At 41.5% G+C, this 22571-nt stretch overlaps 1 protein-coding gene across 8 annotated transcripts in view; it reads left to right on the forward strand.

The window, feature by feature from the left end:
- LOC105477237 (Fraser extracellular matrix complex subunit 1) overlaps positions 1-22571 on the forward strand; it is a 488217-nt gene that overhangs the window by 447605 nt on the left and 18041 nt on the right. For all 8 annotated transcript variants that reach the window (XM_071093546.1, XM_071093541.1, XM_071093547.1 and 5 more), the window contains 9 exons: positions 1181-1368; positions 2491-2766; positions 5030-5262; positions 7159-7319; positions 9903-10117; positions 13673-13823; positions 15951-16058; positions 17075-17234; positions 20987-21103. In XM_071093546.1, the coding sequence (XP_070949647.1) occupies positions 1181-1368; positions 2491-2766; positions 5030-5262; positions 7159-7319; positions 9903-10117; positions 13673-13823; positions 15951-16058; positions 17075-17234; positions 20987-21103 (1609 nt within the window). The remainder of the gene's footprint in view (positions 1-1180; positions 1369-2490; positions 2767-5029; positions 5263-7158; positions 7320-9902; positions 10118-13672; positions 13824-15950; positions 16059-17074; positions 17235-20986; positions 21104-22571) is intronic.

Here is a 22571-nt window from a genome sequence, read left to right on the forward strand (position 1 = left end):
AGCTCAAATGCCATGCTGGTAGAATCACTGCTCTCTTCAGAGCTGTCAGACAGGGACGTTTAAGTCTGCAGAAATTTCTGCTGGCTTTTGTTCAGTTATGCCCTGCCCACAGAGGTGGAGTCTATAGAGGCAGTAGGCCTTCCTGAGCTGTGGTGGACTCTGCCCAGTTCGAGCTTCCCAGCCACTTTGTTTACCTACTCAAGCCTCAGCAATTGTGGATGCCCCTCCCCCCACCAGGCTACAGCCTCGCAGGTCAATCTCAGGCTGCTACTCTAGCAGTGAGCAAAGCTCCGTGGGTGTGGGACCCCCCCGAAGCCAGGCATGGGAGAGAATCCCCTGGTCTGCCTGTTACTAAGACCATGGGAAAAGTGCAGCATTTGGGCAGTGTCCCCTTTTTCCAGGTACAGTCTGTCACAGCTTCCCTTGACTAGGAAAGGGAAATCCCCTGACCTCTTGCACTTCCTGGGTGAGGCAATGCTCCACCCTGCTTCGGTTCGGCCTCCATGGGCCGCACCCACTGTCCAACCAGTCCCAATGAGATGAACCAGGTACCTCAGCTGGAAATGAAGAAATCACCTGTCTTCCGTGTCAATCACACTGGGAGCTGCAGACTGGAGCTGTTCCTATTCAACCATCTTGGAATGGTCCCCCAAAGTGGGTCTTTAAGGCTTGAACCCTCACCCATTCCAGGTCACTCACCCTCCATGTTACCATCTTTGTGGAGCCTGGCTTAGTAGATAACCTTGAGCCATTGCTTCTCAAGAGACAGCTTTGAAGGGTATCTGTATGTGCAAGCCCTTACAGCCAAACACGAGCTCATGCAAAAGTGTAAGGGGGAAAGAAAAATTAAGCAAAAAAACTCATAACCAGGGTGAAGTGTATTTTGGATCATAGATTTTTATTACTGCCAGCCAGTGTCAGGCAGGGGCCATTAATCCTCATATGGTGTTGAACAGTAAATCTGCAATACTGAGCCTCTACCACAGGTGGAATTTGGTCTGTAAAAAAGATTCCTCACTTGAGATGTGGCTAAAGTGATTAGCAGCCACTGCATTTATAGAACACTGCTAAAAAGAAAGAACATATTTTAACATGATGTCTCAGCAGTGCCAAGCTGCACTCTCTTGGGTATGTTTCCTAATGAAGCCTTTGCTCTCTTTTTGTTCTGTCCTTGTTGAAGGTGTGGATCATATCTTTTTTAAAGTTGAGATCCTGTCCAATGAAGACCGGGAATGGCATGAATCTTTCTCATTAGTCCTTGGCCCAGATGACCCAGTGGAAGCAGTTCTCGGGGATGTGACTACTGCCACAGTGACGATTCTAGACCAGGAGGCAGCCGGGAGCCTCATATTGCCAGCACCACCCATTGTGAGTTGCTTGACCCAAAGGATTGCTGTTTTACGTCTCAGTGACTAGTAGATGAGAACTTGAGAGAAGTACGCTATTTCTTTATTCTTCTAACACAGTGGTTCGCAACCAGGAGCCATCTTGCCTTCCATTCTCCCCCTTCCAGAGGACATTTAAGCAATGTCTAGAGAAATTTTTGGTTGTCACAGTCGTCACACCAGGTGCTAGTAATAGTATCTAGTGGGTAAAAGCCAGGGATACTCCTAAACATCCCATACTGCACAGGGCAGCCCCCAACAACAAAAGGAATTATTTGGCACAAATGTCAATAGTGTTGAGGGTAAGAAACCCTGTTCTGACCTAAAAGTGAGACCAAATCCTGTTGGTGTCTTAGTCTGATAAAGATAGAAAATATAATACAATTGATCTTCTCATTTCTTTGATGGGACTTAGAAGAGTAAGAACGTAATACTACGTCATATCTATTGTCCCACTTACTCACCATATTTATAGAATTCAGTACCTGCAGGAAGGTAGTACCAGATTTCCTAACTTGGGGTGAATAGAATGAATGCACTGTCCTTACAATTAAGAGGAAAACACCTAGAAGTTGCCAAGGAAAGTGTAACCCATAATTGTGAAGCAATCAGAAGTCTTCTAACTTCTGCTAACTAGTCTCATATGTTAGAAAAGAATGACGATTATTTCCAAATGTGTCTCTTATTTGGCCATGGAAGAAATATACCACCTCGATGTACTCATATTTTGCCAAATGTTCTACTATATACCATCAACTATTTAATGCAACTTTAAACTAGCAACTGTTATTCATTACACAGCTTTGGTTCCAATGTGCAGGAAAGTCAGAGTATTTTTTTACATGAGTGATAGGGCTCTGATTTAGGAAAAAAATTAAAAGTATAGTAAAGCTTCTAGCCCAACCAGTAGAAGGATCTTCTCCACCATTAAAGATCTACAGTATCTTTTAAGGATGCCTGGCAAACAATTATAAAAACTTCTCCTGTTATATTTTAAAGAATCCCTAGACACTAAGAGATCTTGTGGATCTCTAAAGAAGGGGGCCTTAGTTCTCTGATCTTGCTGATACCCAACCTGAACTGAAGCTTTGTTGCTCTTTCGCAGGTAGTCACACTTGCTGACTATGACCATGTGGAAGAAGTTACCAAGGAAGGAGTCAAGAAATCCCCCTCCCCAGGCTACCCGCTGGTCTGTGTCACCCCCTGTGACCCTCATTTCCCCAGATATGCTGTCATGAAGGAGCGCTGCAGTGAGGCCGGCATCAACCAGACATCTGTGCAGTTCAGCTGGGAAGTGGCTGCCCCCACTGATGGCAATGGGGCCCGGTCTCCCTTTGAAACCATCACCGACAACACACCATTCACCAGTGTCAACCACATGGTAGGTCTGGGAGTCTGGACCTGGTTCTCCCTCCCTGGGTGAGAACTGGTGTTCTTTGTTACTCAGATAATCAAATTCCTTATGGGCCATGCATGGCATTTGGAATAAAACAAATAAGCAGGTGCACAGTCTTTTTACCCTTCTACATAAGAAAAGATTATGTGCTGTAATAGAAACCTAAGCTAGTTGGAAGACCTGTTTGCAAATCCTGGTGCTGCCTATGTTAAACTAAGTAATGTTAAGAGGTTGCTTAATCTCTCTGAGTCTCAGTTTCCTGATCTTCAAAGTAATAATTCTTCTGCTTAGCTACTTTACAAGGTCATTGAAAAATGTGACCTATAAATGACAAAGTCAGTGAAAAACTCCAGGTAGGCACTGTTTATTACTATTAACATATCTTCAATCATTCAGTAAGTATTAGCACATAAACTCCTTACGGACATGTACCTAATTTCTACCACATTTCTATAATGCGGTAGAAATGTGGCCCAAAATGGCCAGCACATCAATGGCACATAGAGGGGACCAGTTATTAAATAAAAGAATAGAATGGTTGCTGAATGATCAGCACTTTACAAAGCTCTATGGGAGGCCATGAAAAGACATTGTGTAGCAGTTCCTGTCCTCGAAAAGCTTAGAGACCAACACCCCTGAAACCATCAGAGAACAATGGATAGTATGTTTTCCCAACCTTAACAAACAGTCCACCACAGTGATCCTGCACATCACACTGACAGAACTGATTCTCTTCCAAAAGTGAGCTGAAAGCCATTGAGATTCAGGCTTAGTATAGTACCTGGTGTGTGGTAAGCATTCAACAATTCTTGCCTACAATTATATCACCGAATGATTTTAGACATCAGAGGTATCTTTCAGACCAAATTTCTCTAGATTTTCCTGTTTATTCCACAGTTTATTCCCACTGTAGTAAGAGCTTCACTGGGATGGGATAATAGCAGAGGAAAGCCGTTGGACATAGATGGGAGGCTTTGGATAATGCAGGGTCATTCATACCCACTCTCTTTGGCACAGCTTGTTCAGAAAGGCCCGAAGAGCAATTCTTTTGCAACATAACCTAGCTCAAATTTAAATAGTCTTCTCTATTATTAAAAAATCAACATGGCAAGACTTACCAGCTTGTTGTTTCTTAAGTATCTATTTCTCTCTTCAACAAAACCGTAAAGGAGGTTTGATCTGGTTGGAGCCAAATGTACATTTTTAACAGATAAATTTATGAGTTTATGCTTCAGGTTTCCTTCTTGCAATGAATTTGTGACTAATACCCTTTACCCTAGATTCCTTTGCTTTGTCTTGATTTCTTCAATTATTTATTTAATGCCATTCTATTATATGCATTCTTGTAGATGCTTCAAATCCCTTCTGTACTAAGTTCATGTATATATAAATAAGTAAAGCATTGGCAGCTAATTTTAAAAAAAGTTTAATGGAAAAATCTTCTTTAATTTTTAATGGACTTCAGGGAAAATTGTTTTCATGGGTAAAATTTTTAAGTTTGTGTGATTGCTTTGTGGGAGGTCTGTGGCACACAGAACTACTGATTAATTTTTCTTGTTATATACTTCCCTATGTAAATGCATACATTTTCATAAAGAGTCCTGGTGACCTACATTGCCTCTGCACAGATTGAGTTAGGCACTCTTAGGGCTTCTGTATGTTTGGGGACTTGGAGGAATCTGTGGAAAGACCTTCAAAGGCTAGAAAGTGTCAGAGGTCAAGTTCTCAGCTTCAAGTCTGCATGTTACTATAACCCTTGCAGTGTGTGGTCACTGGGTAGGGAGATGGGATGGAGGGAGGATAGCAGTAAGATAAAAAGACCATGGTAATTCCTGGGAAGGAAGAATGTTTCCTCTGTCTCCTGACATTATGCTCTCAGCAACAGTGACTTGGAGGCCAACCAGTCTTGCTGGAAGCCTGAATAACACTTGGGTCATCCTTCTGCTGAGCCTAGTATATAAAGAGAACAATACTATTAATGGAAATCACTCATCTGTGGGTTCATGCTCCACGTCTGTCTAATTATTCATTGACTATCTTACCCCCTTAGGCTATAAGTACTCAATGATCTGTCTTGAGTGTCTGGTTCATAGTTAAAAGTCAATACTTACGTGATGAATGAATGACTAGATGGAACAATCAATGGATGGGTGGATGAATGACCTTTACAGATTACCTTGAACCAGATCATATAAGGAGCTGTTTAAGTAGCGTACTCACATTGGAGGTGATTTATTCTCCCTGGTAGGTCCTGGACAGCATTTACTTCAGCCGGAGGTTCCATGTGCGTTGTGTGGCCAAGGCTGTGGACAAGGTGGGCCATGTGGGGACCCCCTTAAGGAGCAACATTGTTACCATTGGAACAGACAGTGCTATCTGCCACACACCAGTGGTGGCTGGGACATCCAGAGGCTTCCAGGCTCAGTCCTTCATCGCAACCTTGAAATACCTCGATGTCAAACATAAGGAGCATCCGAACAGGTCAGGCAGGTGGTGCCTTCCACCATGCGTAGGTTGAGGTGAATCTCAGGTCTCCTTTGTGTGTTTCCCAGGATGATCAATAAGTGATGCTTCTGCACAATAAAAATGTGATGATGAATGTGTCAGTAAAAGTTTAAATCTGTGAAGATCCCTCAAGCTCGGGCCCCCTGCCTATCTTCCTGGTCTTTCCCTCACCTTCGCAGTTTCACCTGCCAGTCCAACCACAGGGAATCATGAGTAACTTCCCAAGCGCTACAGACTCTTACGGGTTGCATACCTTTGCCATGCTGTTACCTCAACTCTCCCCAGCCCCCTTCCACTGGCTGGAACCCTACTGTCCTACAATACCTACTGCATGGCGTCTCTTCTAGGGACATTTCCATCATCTCCCCTAATTTAATTTGGAGGCCTCCCCTTCTGGCTTCTCTGGCACCTGTATATGCTTCTTTTAGAAGATTATTAGCATTCACTCTCTCTGTCCTTTAGTAGATGGTAAGGCCTGAAGGCCAGAGACCATGAGTTTGTATTTTGAGTATCCTCTGCCCAGTATAGTGCTTCTTGGCATCTAAGAGGCATTCCTAAATACCTACTGAACAAATGAATAATAATGTAGAAATTAGGATATATTGGACTTAATTTTTTTCTGTGCCACCATGATGGGAAATGGATGTTTTCATTTTTGCATAGCAAAAAAGAATTTGTGTATGCTATGCATATTTATTAAACACTATAGTATTTAAACGTGTGCCTTTATAAGCAACTCCATTGCTCATAAACTGAGAAAAATGAGTTCCTTTATATGAATAAAACATGTTTGAATGAATATGCACACACTTCTTTCTTTCCTGACACAGTAAAATGTATCTTAGTGATCCCTTCCTAGAAAAAAGGCCCTCCTCTTCACTTCCAAGGTTCTGATTCCTCTTAAAAATGTGGCTCTTTGCTCAAGAGACAAGCTATATAAACTCAAAACACACTGTCAATAAACACGCTCAAAATTTAAACTGCTACAATGACAAAAAATGCAACGCATAAGTACAGTTCTGTCGTGTCGCAGTCTTAACCAATGTTTATTAAGCTCATTTCTTATTTAGAATTGCATACTATGTGCTCTGGAGAAACAAAAGAAGTGAAGGAAATGCTCCGTGCCCTCATAGTGGGGAGGCAAGATAAACAGAGTCTGAAAACATTCGAGAAATAGTAGCCAATATAAAGAAGTTGCACATTTCCTGGTCCAAAGGCTGCCTAAGAGCTGAGGATGTAGATCAAGGAACAGCACACTGCAGACTGAGGCTGGCAGGGCTGGACGCGTGCTGCTGATAGGACTTACAGGGAGACTGGAGAGAGAAGGCTGTTTTCAGTTAGGAGAGACAGTATGAGTAGCTGCACATTGTAATTCCTCAGATTTGGCTGGGTGGAGGAATTGGTTTTAGAGTTTAAAAGCTCAACGATATATTTTTGACTCAAATACTTAAAGAAATGTGAGTGTCAAGCTTACCTAACTTCCATAGACATTCATTGTGACAGAGCAGGGGAACAGGCCCTCTACAGTCACTCAGCTTCAGCTCCTGAAAAAACAGAGTTTCCATTAAAAAGCAAAGGAAAGCTTTAAAGTAATTTGTGGTTGTGATGTTATCTTTTCTTGTATAGAAAAAAAATCTATAATTCTAGATTACTGTCAGTCCTGTGTCTGGACGGTCTCTTAGAGGGAAGCAATGATACTATGTATATATGTATACCCCCTGTTCAGACAGAAATCCTACCTGGAAAGCTTCAGGAAGGAAAAAACATGGTACTTCATTGGTGAAGACAAATTAGGTGATGAGAAAGAAGTATATCCTATTGACCATTTATAGCAGTCAGCTAAACATTTATTTCTGCCCTTTTTCCCCCTAGAATCCACATTTCGGTGCAGATCCCACACCAGGATGGAATGCTGCCCCTTATCTCCACCATGCCGTTGCACAACTTGCATTTTCTACTGTCTGAGTCCATCTACAGACACCAGCACGTCTGCTCCAATTTAGTTACCACCTATGACCTGAGAGGCATCTCAGGTGAGATTGACGAGTTCGGGACTGGTCTTTCCATGCTAGCCCAGTGCAGTGACTTTCAGGATATGCCAGAGTGAGGAGAACTGCTTTTCATGTTTTCTGGTTCTCAGAATCCACACATTAGTGGTTTTCTTTCCTAGCACACATGCACATTCCATTAGCTCAGACAATGAAGTGGACAGAAAGAAACAAGGACTTTGGAATCACACTGGTGCAAATCCTTATTCCGCTGAACAAGTATAGTTTGACCTTTCTGAGCCACTGTTATCTATAACATGGGAATAACACTTGTTACCACTCAAGATGAGGATTAAATGCATTGACTTTTTTTTTTTTTTTTTTTTTTTTTTTTTTTTTTTTTTTTTTTGAGACGGAGTCTCGCTCTGTCGCCCAGGCTGGAGTGCAGTGGCGCGATCTCGGCTCACTGCAAGCTCTGCCTCCTGGGTTTACGCCATTCTCCTGCCTCAGCCTCCTGAGTAGCTGGGACTACAGCCGCCCGCCACCGCGCCCGGCTAATTTTTTGTATTTTTAGTAGAGACGGGGTTTCACCGTGGTCTCGATCTCCTGACCTTGTGATCCACCCGCCTCGGCCTCCCAAAGTGCTGGGATTACAAGCGTGAGCCACCGCGCCCGGCCAAATGCATTGACATTTTTAAGGCACCTACTATGGTATATTTTAGTGTCTTCATTCCCTTAGAATGAGCATGTTTACATTGGTGCTACAAAAACCTGTTTTAAAAAGCTAAAGTGAAGATGCTATAGGATGAGTTCTCCAGAAGCAGGAGCTGAGATGGAGTTTGGGGTTACAAGATATTTATTAGGGATCAATACTTGTGAAAGAGAAGGAGCGAAACAGGATTGGGCAGAGGGAGAAGTCAAGCTGCAATGCAGGCTGAAAAAGCCATCTTGGCCATGGCAGGGAGCTCTGGAGAGACTCGTCCTACTTCCAGCTGACACAGCCAGACCCTTATAGCCTACCTAGCTTAGTCACTGGATGCCGGCTGCCCCGCAAGGGCGTGACCTTGGGCTGAGCCAATGTGCAGCTGACGCAGAGCTGAAGGAGCTGACAGCTGAGGCAGCACATCTCTGTGTTCACCACAGCAGACATTTGACTTTACAAAGAATTCTGTCCATTTCCATTTACCTTAGCAAGTGCACATTACATGCATATTTCCTCCTTTCACAAATGATGAATCATTTAATAGTGTTTTTGAAGACAGAAATGCATTCATATTCTCTTTCATATTCATTAAGCATCACTTTTGGTCATGATGGTCTTTATACAGTAGCAATTAGCTGAGTACAAATTATTTGTAAATCACTGAGCTACATATGAAAGTTTAATTGGTCCACATTTGTAGCTAGTGGAAGAGACATACTATGTTTAAATACTAAACTTTGCACCTTTTCCTACTTAAAAGCAATTAAATTCAAGACATGTTAATTGAGTACCTAGTCATCATGGGACAGAGGGCTGGGTGTTGGGTGTCAAGCATTCTAAGATATTTATCAACCCTTTTAAAATACTACAGTCGCTTTTAGTACGATAAAATTTTAACCTGGCCAGGTGCAGTGGCTCATGCCTGTAATCCTAGCACTTTGGGAGGCTGAGGCGGGTAGATTGCATGAGCTTAGGAGTTTGAGACCAACCTGGGGAACACAGTGAAACCCTGTCTCTACTGAAAACACAAAAAATTATCCAGGTGTGGTGGCATGCACCTGTAATCGCAGCTACTCAGGAGGCTAAGACAGGAGAATCACTTGAATCCGGGAAGAGGAGGTTGCAGTGAGCCGAGGTCGCACCATTGCACTCCAGCGTGGGTGACAGATCGAGGCTCCGTCTCAAAAAAAAAAAAAAAAAAAAATTTAACCCTAATATTCTAAAATTGTATCTGTATTCAGCTCCCTACTATATAAAGTTCTCCCTTAATTTAGAGCCATTCATGTGCTTGGCAGCATTTGATTCAATAATTTTTGCCTGTCACAGGTGAGTTACAGCCATCATTAGTGAGCTATTTACTCATTAACAAAAAATTCAGACTTTCCCCCCGCAAAGACTTCGGAAACTATGAGCAAGAAGAAGTAATCAGATGTAGGTATACTGGGTTTTTTTTTTTTTTTTTTTTTTTTTGAGATGGGGTCTCAAAAAAGAAATTTTAAAAATCACTCTTAAAATAATTCCCCAGTGACTGAGCCATACAGTAAATCCATTTCTTCAGGACTGGTGGGGACATATATGAAGCACCGGACCAGACTTCCCAGGTGTAGCAGGCAAAGCTTCAGAGTGTTTTCCTTTCCAAGTTCTGCCGCCTTCATTCATGGTATCATTTGCTCACCTTTTCCTCCATGGTTCCTGTGGTCTCTTAGAGGTGGAGTCCTCCATTTAACACGTGGCAACAGCAGTTAGCAAGCGCTTTGCAAGATCCCTCACATTCTCCCTGCACATTGGGAGCCCTGGGTTGCTTTGTTAGTAGGGCTTAGGTGACTGAAAGTGCTTTTAGTGTGAAAGGGTGAGCTCTTCGCCCCACCCTGCTCCTTGGCGTCCGCAAACCAAATTATCATTCCTTGTTCTTCCCTCTCCCGCAGAGGCAGGGTTCCTGGATGATGTGGTCTATGACAGCACCGCCCTGGGGCCTGGCTATGATCGCCCCTTCCAGTTTGACTCCAGCGTGCGAGAGCCAAAGACCATCCAGCTCTACAAACACCTGAATCTGAAGAGCTGCGTGTGGACCTTTGATGCTTATTACGACATGACTGAGCTGATTGACGTCTGTGGGGGCTCTGTAACCGCCGACTTCCAGGTGGGTGCCCTGGGGCTTGTCTGAGGAATCTGCATATGGGTGCCATGGTCAACCTTGTTTGTTCCTGAAGCACTTCAGGTAGCACTTTGCCTCCAGAACTGGGCCAACCAACTAACAGGGTCTTCTTTATAAGTCCCTCAAGCAAGATGTTGGCAGCACTGAAGCTAGAGGAGGCCCCAAAAGTCCTCTAAATCAAGTTAATGTGGAAAAAACTTACTGTCTGGCCTACTCACTTATATAAAAATCCAATATTTACTTCTCTAGGCATATATATTTTTATATTTATAATGCATATATTTTGGAAAGCCAAAAATATTTACATTTGATGCTAGGGTTATTACTACGTTGATGTATTCTCTTCCCCACCTGGGAAAATGTGTCAGATGACACAACCTGTCTTTCAGAAGACAAGAAGAGCACTGTTGTCCTATGCATTGTGGAAAGATAATTGCTTAAAACATTTTGGTTTCACACGTATTCCAAACTGCCAGCCCCTACAAAAATAGACACTTTCTAAAATATATATTACCATTAAACATTAGTGTATTAATCTATTCTCACACTACCATAAAGACATACCAGAGACTGGTAATCTATAAAGAAAAGAGGTTTAATTGACTCACAGTTCCACATGGCTAGAGAGGCCTCAGGAAACTTACAGGGGAAGGGAAGCAGACATGTCTTACATGGTGGCAGGCGAGAGAGAGCAAGCAAGAACAGGGAAAACTGCCTTGTAAAACCATCAGATCTCGTGAGAACTCACTATCACAAGAACAGCATGAGGGAAACCATGATCCTATCACCTCCCACCTGGTTCCTCCCTTGACATGGAGGGATTAGGGGGATTACAATTCAAGGTGAGATTTGGGTGGGGACAGAAAGCCTAACCATATCAATTAGTGACAATTGAAAAATTTATAGCAAGAAGTCATAGTCAGAGAAGGGCAGTTATATCAAAGGGCCAGTGAGACTAGGCTAATCTGTCCTCATGGGAAAATTAATTCTAAAACAGGTTCTATCCAATTTTGAGCAGTTATCGCAATGAGCTGAAAACTAGTTAGATGTTTGTTCTTCATTCCAAATCAGGTTTATCCTCACTGAAGGAGAGAAATTATAGAGGGATTTAGAGTAATCATTTAGAGAAAGTGTCTTTGATTAAAATGTGTCGTTTTCTTTGTGGTGCGTCTCACCCTGGTTTCCTCTCATTTTGTATGCACTACTGCCATCTACTGAAGAGAATTTTAAGGCATTCATAGGTTTTCCATTTCTCCGGTTGCATAACCTTTCACTTTGGAAAATGCAAACCTAAGTGATTTGTTTTTTTCCTGGCCTCTCAAAATTTAGTATTCTCTGTTCTTTATGCTTTTGCTGTAATTACATGTTTGAATATTTTTGTTCAGAATATGCTTAAAAACCTAAAAGACAAGGATTTCTTATATGTATATATCCCACTTTTAAACCAACACAGAAAAAATATATACACAGAAGTATTTTGTTATTGTCTATTTCTTTGAAAATAATTGAAATTACTGACATATGGTAGGAAGAATATAGGAATTAGCCCTAAGGCCTAGTTGGTACCTTTTGCTATTAAATCAGCAGACTTGGACAAGACATAACCTCTCTGAACCTCATCTGAAATTGTACTAATAATCTCAGCATGAGAGGGTGACTTTCACAGTGTGCCTGGCATAGAATAGGCATGCAGTAAATATTCGTTGGGTTTTTTTTTTCTTTTTAAAGGTTAGTAAGTAATATCATGAGGGCTAAAGGAGGATAAACAAAAACAAACAAGGGAAAATTAATTTTGCCAATCAGCTAGAGTTTATCGAAGTTCCGATAGTGTGATTGGAGCAGGTGTATTTAGCAAAACCTGTGTATAAGGGACAGAACATGGTACAAGGTCCAAATAAAATCTGGACATTTTCTTTAAAAAGGAAATAAAAGGGCCGGGAACAGTGACTCACACCTGTAGTCTCAGCACTTTGGGAGGCTGAGGCTGGAGGAACACTGGAGCCCAGGAAGTTGAAGATGCAGTGAGCTATGATAGAGTCGCTGCACTCCACCCTGGGCTACAGAGAGAGATCACATCTCTTGAAAAACAAACAAAGTAAGGCATGTCAAAGTGGAATTTTTCAATGAGTGTGGAGTTAGTTGAGTCTTTTGAGAAAGCTGACATCAAATTTTAAATCCCTGACAACTTTGAATATTAAAAAAAAAACTTTAGAAAAATATTAAAGCATTTGGTTTTTTTCCTTAATTACCCATAGAAACACTTTATACTGTATTTTCTTTTTTTTTTTTTTTTTTGAAACGGAGTCTCGCTCTGTCACCTAGGTTGGAGTGCAGTGGCGCAATCTCCACTCACTGCAAGCTCCGCCCCCCGGGTTCACGCCATTCTCCTGCATCAGCCTCCCGTGTAGCTGGGACTACAGGCGCCCGCCACCGCGCCCGGCTAATTTTTTGTATTTTTAGTAGAGACGGGGTTTCACCGTGTTAGCCAGGATGGTCTCGATCTCCTGACCTCGTGATCCGCCCGTCTCGGCCTCCCAAAGTGCTGGGATTACAGGCGTGAGCCACCGCGCCCGGCTATACTGTATTTTCAAACAAAAGAAAAATATAAGTCCCATAGTATATTGTAGTAATTAGCCAATGTTAAAATTGTTTTAAACTAAGTTTTTTTGTTATAAATATATATATTTATGGAAGAAAGTATAAAAATATTTTTAAAATGTGTAAACCAACTCCCTACTCACACACACATATACAGCTATCTTCACTATAAAAGCTTCTGCTACCAGTCTGTTACCTTTCCATCCAGTTTTGTTCATTACGTAGTAAAATAAAAATGATCGGGCCAAATTAAAAGCAGGGAAACAATCTCCTTAGAAGGAATGTTCCCTTGGAAGTGTGATGTGCTGCCTTTTCAAAACTCTTTCCAAAGCACTGCATGGGACAGGAAATTACTGAAGTACATGCAGCTCTGAGCTGTCCATTGGTGAGCTTCCTAGATATGATTTCAATGCTCGGGCCCTTTGTTCCTGGAGCAGGAGATTAGAGCACTCACTAAAACATCCTGAATTAGGCACAGGTTCCTCCCAGGCGTCCGGATGTGGGCATCTTCCTGATGATGGTTGACTTGGGCTCTCCCACGGGTCACTGGCAAATCAACACAGGGAGTTTGTACTGAATGGTAGATCCCACATCCACTGGGTTGATCCTTGGGAATAAATGTGATATTCTAAAATTTCAGCCAAATCTTCTGGCAACTGAACAGAGCTCATTCTCCCACTTCAAAAGTATTTTTGTTCAAATGTCACCTCCTTAGAGAAGCCTCTGCACATGACCCTGTCTAAAGAAGCATTCTGGCCACTTTCTATTCCATTACTTCTTTTATTTTTTTAAATTAGTAATTGCAATCATGGGCACTTGCTTAATAATTATTGAATAAGTGCGACTACATGGGTGAATGAAAGTGGAACCAAGATGTGGTGATAGTGTGCCTTTTCATACCAGGGGAGAAATAACTCTGTGTGCTTACCGCTTCCTCGGCAGGTGAGGGACTCTGCTCAGTCCTTCTTGACAGTGCATGTGCCTCTGTATGTGTCCTACATCTATGTGACAGCCCCCAGGGGCTGGGCCTCCTTGGAGCACCACACCGAGATGGAGTTTTCTTTCTTCTATGACACTGTTCTCTGGAGAACAGGTATGCCCATTGACGCCTTAGCTATCCCTTTAGTTAGGACTTCACTCAAGCAAGATTAAAAGAAGAGTAGTGACTTTTAACAGTAGCTGCTTTTCTCATCCTGTTATCCCATAGACAAAGTGGGGCCACCTCAAGTCTGGAAAGTGAAGATCTGGGGTTCCTGAAAAGAATGATGTCCTTCTGTCCTGATGCTGGAAGGTCTCAGCCTAGATAGCTAAGGTCCCAGAGTAGAGGATAGCAAGTGACAGATGAGTTCTCTACTGCCCATGAGGGATTCAGAGGGGTGTGTGTTCTTTTGGAGTATAACCCAAATAATCTTCATTTTCTCCTAGTGAAAAATGGTGTGGTTCATGTTTTTTACAAAGCAAAAGGATCTTCAAATCAGATGCATGGAAATGGAAAAAAATGTGTCAAGAGCACTTGAAATATTTATGTCAAGTAGCCCAATTTATTCATTTGGCAAAGCATCAGCTCTTTAATTGCATCCTCCAAAGAAGGAATTTTAACCTTCTGAAGTCAAGGGCTGTGATGCAGAATGTTCAAAATGACCTTTCCCTCAGCCTCATCCCCCTTCCTGTCCTTTCTGGGAGGAGCCCCCAAGAACTAAGTGGGAGGCAGCCCTTCAGCTGGGAGCCCACACCTCACCCCCACCCAGTTTCCCCACCCACCTCCTCCTACTGCTTCCACATAGATGCTCCTTAAAACTCCCCAATTTTCTCCTCCACTATCTCCAGTGGTTCTTGGTTATTTTTGGTTTTCTTGTTTTGTTTTTTTTTCTCATTTTTAGTGTCCTGTACTTCACACACTACCCCAAACCTATTTCCCCAAACCCATTTCCCCTAAATTCTACTGCTCCCGTCCTCCCTCTTTTCCTCTCCAGGGGTGATGTGCTTTATCTGAGGCAAACATACTAAAAAAAAAAAAAAAATACAAGAGTTTTCTTTTGAGAAAGCTTCATCTCTACTAATTGAAAGTACAGTCATCATTCATATCCATTAGGGTTTGGTTCCAGGACCTCCCGCAGACACCAAGATCTGAGGACGCTCAAATCCCTCATATAAAATGGTGTAGTATTTACATATAACCTATACATATATTCCCTTATGCTTTAAATCATCTCTAGATTACTTATAACACCTAATACAATGTATATGCTATATAAATAGTTACACTATATTGTTTAGGTATAACAACTATATACTATATTGTTTTATATATGTATACTATATATATAAAACAACTATATACTATGTTGTTTAGGAAATAATGACAAGAAAAACAAATCTGTATATGTTTAGTGCAGATGCATTTTTATTCTAATATTTTTAATTTGAGGTTGGGTAAATCCACAGATGCAGAATGCATGATGTAGAACAGATCAGATACAGAGGGCTGGCAGTGTAGTCCTTTCTTCTATGAAATGGCTTAGGCTCAAATCAGTTTTTGCTTTCTATTTCTCATGGGAAAATAACTTCAGGCAGCTTTCCCACTCTGGGTCAGATAATCTCTTGAGCTCTTGTTTTTGTTTTGTCTTGTTCAACTTCATGTTTCTCCTCCTTACGTTACCCTTTGGTTTTGGTCATTGTGAACTCACTGGGGACCATGACTGCAGTTTCCTTTATTAAAGCCACAGCTTTCTTGTGTCATGCTGGCTTTCTACAAGCTTGCCTTTAATTCTCCTTTGGTTTGAGTACTAAATGTAGCCAACAGGACTTTGTTTATACCTCTGTTAAGTCCAGAAAGGTATCTTGGTGAGGAAAAGAAAATATAGTAGGAAGCAGATGTGCTGTAACCATACCCTGGTATAAAGTTTGATAGTAAGAAGTTTTAAGATTCGTTTTTTTGCTGAACCCTGCATCTGGGCTAAGTGGAATTTACAGGTTTGAAGAGTCTATTTCGAGAACTGTGGAACCGTTACAAGAAAAAAAAAAAAAAAAGAACCAAGTGAAATGAACTGTCATACAATTTTAATTGGCATATGTTTCTATAGACATATAAATGTTATCTTGTTACATTCAAATAAATATGCAGCTCTACCTGGAGGTGTCCTTGGGATAACTTATACGTGGTTGCTGTCAGGGAGGAATTTTCCATGCCCTAACATTTTCTCTCTGCTTTCCTGCCCAGGAATCCAGACAGACAGTGTGCTCTCTGCAAGGCTTCAGATAATAAGAATCTACATTCGAGAGGATGGCCGTCTTGTCATTGAATTCAAGACCCATGCCAAATTCAGAGGTAATATCAATGCCATTTTTTTCCCAACTTTTTATTAAGAAACATTTCACACATATAGAAAGTCGAAAGAATAGAACAATAAAAAACAGTCAACAATGATTAACATTTTGCTATACATCCATGTGCACATACACGCATACATACCTTTTTTTGTCACACCATTCAGAAACACGTTGCAGACTTCGTGTCAAGTTACCCAAAATACTTCAGTTGACATCTCCTAAGAACAAGGACATTCTCTTATACAGTCACAACATCATGATCACTTCTAAGATACTTAGCATTGATTCAGTAATATCCAGTCTCTATTCATATTTCCTTTATTGTTCCACAAACATCTTTTCCACTTATTTTTATATTTGTTATTTTATAACTGCTTACATGAAGAGAAAGAAGTTCCAGTTATGATTCATATGTTACATTGTGACTGTTATATTGCTTTAGTTTCTTTCAATCTAAAATATTCCCCCTACTTTTATTTATTCGCGACACTATTTCAGTGCGGTTTTGAAGAGTGGAGGTATCTTGCTGATAGCACTTACCCTTTTAATGATGTTTATAATTATCCTCTTCTACCAAGGACTTGAATGGCCCTAAATGTGACTTTTATCTGATGCTGAAATTTCTATTTATAAACTACGAGACTTTTCTACCTCCAAGAAACATGTTGGTTAGAATTTAAAGCTATGTATATTGAGTGTTCATTGTCACATAAAGACCCCTATTACTGTGAATATACTCATTAGCACATTTCCACAAGGATTATTCCTATTGTTTATAAATAAATACATATGACTATGATGACCATCACAAGTAGAACAATGGGCTGGGGTGAGATGCCATGCTATCCCCACCAGTGTGGAATGTATTCTAAGGGGTAAAATGGGCTAACCTTAGTTGTTTGAGAGAAGAACATTAATTCAGTTCTCAGGCTTTTGTGGGGCTCTACCACAAGTACAATCAAACTCAAGCTCTACAACAAGTACGATAAGTGCATGTGTTTCCCCTTCAAATAGGACAGTTTGTGATGGAGCACCACACTCTCCCGGATGTGAAATCTTTCATATTGACTCCAGACCACCTAGGAGGAATTGAATTTGACTTGCAGCTGTTATGGAGTGCTCAGACTTTTGATTCTCCACATCAACTCTGGAGAGCCACAAGCTCTTATAACAGGTAAATACGGTGATGGAGTCCTCCATGGGTAGAGCTGAGTGGTTTTCCATTTCTTTCAGGAGCTTGAGAAATAGTGCTTTTATCTGAAGGCTATACTTTTATTTTAAAAGGGGAATTGATAGGAATAAACCTCAGCTGGGAGTAGTGGTCCTAGCTGGTAGCCCAGCTACTCAGGAGGATCGCTGGAGCTCAGGAGTGCGAAGTTGCGGTGAGCCATGATCGCACCTGCAAATAGCCACTGCACTCCAGCCTGGGCAACAGAAAGCGATCCTATCTCTTAAAAAAAAAAAATTAATGAATTAATTAAAAGAAATGACACTCTAGCAAATAAAGAAAGAAACAAATCTTGCTCAGATCAACTTCTGATATATAAATAAGAAGTGCTCACACTTATTCCAAGAGTGAGACCAGAAGGGGCACACATCACTTCCACCCACATCCTATGGTGGGGAACTTAGTCACATGGAACACCTGCCTAGAAGGGACGTCAGGAAATGTGTCTAACTAAAATCTTTATTGAATAAATAAATTTCATTTCAATTACAACAACCTGTAAAAAATATAGTATCTCTGATTAAGTCCATGTGTCTTTTACAAGATTTATTCCTCTCACACACCTAGTATAGAGGTAGAATAGGAATTTGACAAATAGTAAAATATCCCCCATTTAGAAAAGGGAAGAATGGAAAAAAACAAAATTAAAACCACTATAAAAAGGATAAGTGGGCAACCAGGAATCTATCATAAATATATTATCCCCATTTTGTAGATAATGAGAGTAAGAGCCATATTTAGCATTAAAATCTTACTTCAAATTGTCTTGAGAATCATTTTCAAAAAAATTTTTTCTTAACTTAAAATTTTTGATCTTATATCAGATTTTTTGTTGTATAGTGATTCTTTTGAAATTGATGTATAATAACCTTCAAGGACTGTGCTTCATGTACTTTGTCCCAGTTTACAGACAGGGAAACTGTCTTCCTTTAAGTACTCTGCTGACATCTTCATTGCCACTTGAATGAAGCCCACTCTCCTTCTGCAGCATCCAAGGCCCAGCCTCCCCTCTAGTTTTATCTCAAACCCGGGCTTTTAGCCACATTAAATATCTCACCAATCCCTGAACCCACCAGCCCATCCATACCTCCATGCTTTTGCAATTCCCTTAGGCCTTCTTCCTCTTTTCCCCTTGTATAACTAACTCCTCTGAGACCGAGCCCAGCTCAAATACTGACCCCTTTGTGACAGGTTCCCTGACTTCCCATACAGTACTAGCAGCTCCCTCCTCCTGGTTCCTACTCTGTTGCAGCTTCTGCTATAATACATCTCATTATCTTATGATGGTCTATCTGCTGGTCCCAGATTTTCACTGGATTATGAGCTTCTCCAGAGTAGAAGGCACATATGATTCATCTTAAATCCCCAGAACCACAGGTTTTAGCATGTGGTAGGTTCTGAGCAAGCACCTTTTAGCAGCTTACCTTTGAGGTGAAGAGACAAAATGCATAGATAAATGACAAAATGAAGAACCCCACCAAGCACTCCATGCTAAGCACACTGTGCGAGATACAGGGTAATATGAAGACCATAGTTCAGGGAAGAGAGAGCCAGAGGCTGGGGAGTTGTATAAGGATTCCTGAAAGAGGTGAGACAACTTATGGTCCATGTTGTGATATGGGAAATGCTTAGATTCTAGTAAGGAGATGAAAAGAGCTGCAGGATTAAAGATATGTACCTAAGACTGTGTTTGGCATGTTTGAAGGGATAGTGAGGAAATGGACCTAAGTAGTATTTAGGAATGGGGAAAAGTAGGACCGAAGGCTTGGGAGGCTATGCTATTTGTCTTGCATTCGCTTGTTCAACAAGTATTTATGGAATGTTTACTGTGTGTCAGAGAAGGTTCTAGGTACCTTGAATATATTGGTAAACAAAATAAAGATCCCTAAGTATAGGACTTAAAGTAAGGAGACACAAAGCAGTACACACAATAAGCAAAGTATAACATATGTCAGAAGGTGATATGCACTATGGGAAAATGAAAGGTATGGAACAGGGTAAGGGGAAGCGGGAATGGAGAGACATTATAATTTTAATTAGAATGTTCCCAGTAGACCTTATTTGAGCAAAGACTTGAAGGAGGTGAGGGAGTTGGCTATGCAGAAACATGGAGAACAGGGTTCCTGGTAAAGTTCCTAAAATGGCAACATTTGGGCATGCTTGGAGAACAAGGATGCCCATATGGTTGGCATGAAGTGAGCAGGGAAGAGAGTAATAGGCAATAATGCTAAAGAAGTAAGAAGTCAGGGTAGGGTCACGGGGTGGGGCCCTGTAAACCAGTGTTCGGCCTCTGGCTTCTACTCTCTAGTGCAAGGAGAGCCCCTACAGGGTTTGAGTAGAGCTAGACACGATCTGGCCAGGCATGGATTGTTCTGCCTATTTGAATATTTGTATTAATGAAGCATTACTATCCACATTATAGATGTCAGTTTCCATGTAATTTAAATATGGTATACAAAGTCTCATTTCCTGCTGATCCAAGATTTGATAGAAAACTGCAGACATACAGACTTTTAGATTAGGAAGGAGCTTAGAAAATAGGAGAGTAAACAGCAGAGAAAGAAAGAAGAGTAGAAGGAGCTTACTCCCTGAAAGTCTGCATGGTTTGTTAAAATCATACAGCCATGGCAGAGGCAAGCTGAAGTTCTACTGGTTCCCACTTTCCAGCCTGTGCCAGTCCACTACACTGACCCCAGAATGTGACATAAAAGTTTTATTATTGTTTTTAACCAAATCTTTGCTGTCACTTTACTAATAAATAGATAAGTATCCCAAAATGGTCAAAACAAGCACAGTATTTATGAGAACTGTTCACAGATCCCTCACAAACAGTTATAATGAAGATTCACAGCCCTGCTCTCTCCATTCAATGGATGACAGACTCCCAAGGCCCTTGAAGAAGGTTCCTGAAGCTTCTGAATGCTTGGCTGCCTTCCAGGCCACCTGACAGGGCTGGAGCTGCCACCCAGTGAGAAGTGTGGGAGAAGAAGTAGGAGAGAGGTCCAAAGGCTTCCTGCTCACAGAGTCATGAACTGGAGAATCCTGGGCCCCACATAAACAGGGAAGTCCCCAAGTCCCCATGAGTGGTCTCTAATGAGAAGTGATCTTGTTCTTCGACTTTATAAAGGGATGAGGCTATAGAGTTTGAAAGGGGAACCTCCAAATTGAGTGCGAGTGAAACGGGTGCAGGGGCGTTCTGCAGGGTGCTGCTTCCATATGCTCTGGAGTGGTGTCCTGGAATCCTGAGGCATTTGCTTCCTCCTGTGTCACAGTAGCACCTGACACTGTCACGTCTTCAGAAATGAAAGCTTTTCCATTTGGGAATGCATTGAATAGGGTATCTGTCAACAAGAAACACTAAACAGAAATTGTCAAACAAGTCTCATGAAATCCAGAGGAAATGACCAATTCTGTTCTGTCATCACCTGAGCCTTCTACGTTTTCATATGTAGTGTGCCTTTCTTAGCTTTCCTCATGAGAAGGACCTGAATACTTGAAAGTAGCTCTATTTAACACCTCTGAAAGTTAGGATAATTGGAGATGAGTTCCCAAAAATGGTGTTTGCAGACTTGTAAGGTTCTTAGATGCTGGACACAAATACCACCTGAAAACTGTTTAGTGAAGGCCATATCTTTCTGGGTAAGCCAGCAACCTATCAGTTGTTCCCTATGATCACAGTCTGCTCTGCATGTTTCCAGGAAGGACTACTCGGGAGAGTACACCATCTACCTGATCCCTTGCACAGTGCAGCCCACACAGCCATGGGTTGACCCAGGAGAGAAGCCTTTGGCCTGCACTGCACATGCCCCGGAAAGGTAGGAAAATATAGTCAATCCTCGTTATGTGTTGATTCCTTATTTGTGAATTCTCCTACTCACTAAAATTTATTTGTAACCCCCAAATCAATATGGCGCTTTCATAGTCATTCATGGACATGCACAGCAGAGTGGCCAAACATTTGAGTCACTTAACACACACATCCCCAGCTGAAGTCAAACACACACATCCCCAGCTGGTGATACTCTGCCTTCTTGTTGTGGCTCTCATGCTACAAACAAGCGTCCTGTGTACTGTCTATTTAGTGCCATGGTTTTTGCATTTTTGTGCCTTTTGTTGATGATTTCTACATTTAGAATGGCTCCCAAGTATAATGCCGAAGTACTTTCTAGTATTTCTAAGCATCAGAAGGTTGTAATGTGCCTTATGATAACCATGAGTTTGATATAAATGAATCAACAATATATATTAAATAAGGGGTCTTTACACAGAAACAGACATAAAACAAGGTTATATGTTAATTGGTTGATATAAATGTTGTGAACAGAGGCTTATAGGAACCTAACCCTATATTTCTTCTAGTAGCTATGGCTCAATATCCACTAATTCATTGTTTGTGGAGACTGTATAGAGCATAACAATCATGAATAATGATACTCAACCGTACATCAGCCCATATTCACCTCAGACCTGAGACTGTGTTGTGCTGTATATTCATTCATTCATATTTATTCAGTTCTCATGTGTTTTGCTCTGGTTGAGGTGTTGAAGTGATAGCACTACACCAGAGCAGAGGATTGAAAGTAATCTGTGCTCTCAGGCAGTTTATAGTCTAGAGTCACCTTTCTAGGAGCTGTGCAAAGTATAGAGAAAACATTGCTGAGATAAAATGCCCAAGACAGAATCTGACATTAACATTAAGAGAAGACTATATGTGGCTTTTAAATAAAAGACTGAGAATTGGCTATTGGATTTGGCAGTACTGAGGTCATTGGTGGACTCCGCCAAGAGCAGGTTTGGTGGACCAAAGGGGATACAAGCCTAATTGGGGTGAGCTTGAGAGAGAGATGAGAAAGTAGAGACAGCAGGGATAAACAGTGCTTGCGGAGTTTCTATAGAGGATGCCAGAGCAAAGGGGCAATAACTCGAAACAGATGAGGAGTCAAATAAACAGCAGGTTTTATTTGCTTTATTTTGGGATACTTGTATGCTGGTGGGAATAATCCAGTTGAGGGGAAATGTGATGATGCAGGGGATAGAGGGAAAGCTTGCAGAGCCAGGTCCTTGAGTAGAGCAGGGGAGTAGATCCAGGGCATGAGGGAAGGGCTGGCCATAGCTGGAAGCACAGAGAGTTCATCCACTGAAGAGGCAGGCAGAGAATCAATGGAAGCAGGTGAGAGGAGAATTGGGAGACTGGGAGGGTAAGGATGACAACGTGGATATCTGATTGAAACTATTCTCCCTGTGAAATGAAAAGCCCTACATCTGCTGAAAGTGAAGAATGTC

Source organism: Macaca nemestrina, chromosome 3, assembly GCF_043159975.1.
Source record: "Macaca nemestrina isolate mMacNem1 chromosome 3, mMacNem.hap1, whole genome shotgun sequence".
Classification (NCBI taxonomy): domain Eukaryota; kingdom Metazoa; phylum Chordata; class Mammalia; order Primates; family Cercopithecidae; genus Macaca; species Macaca nemestrina.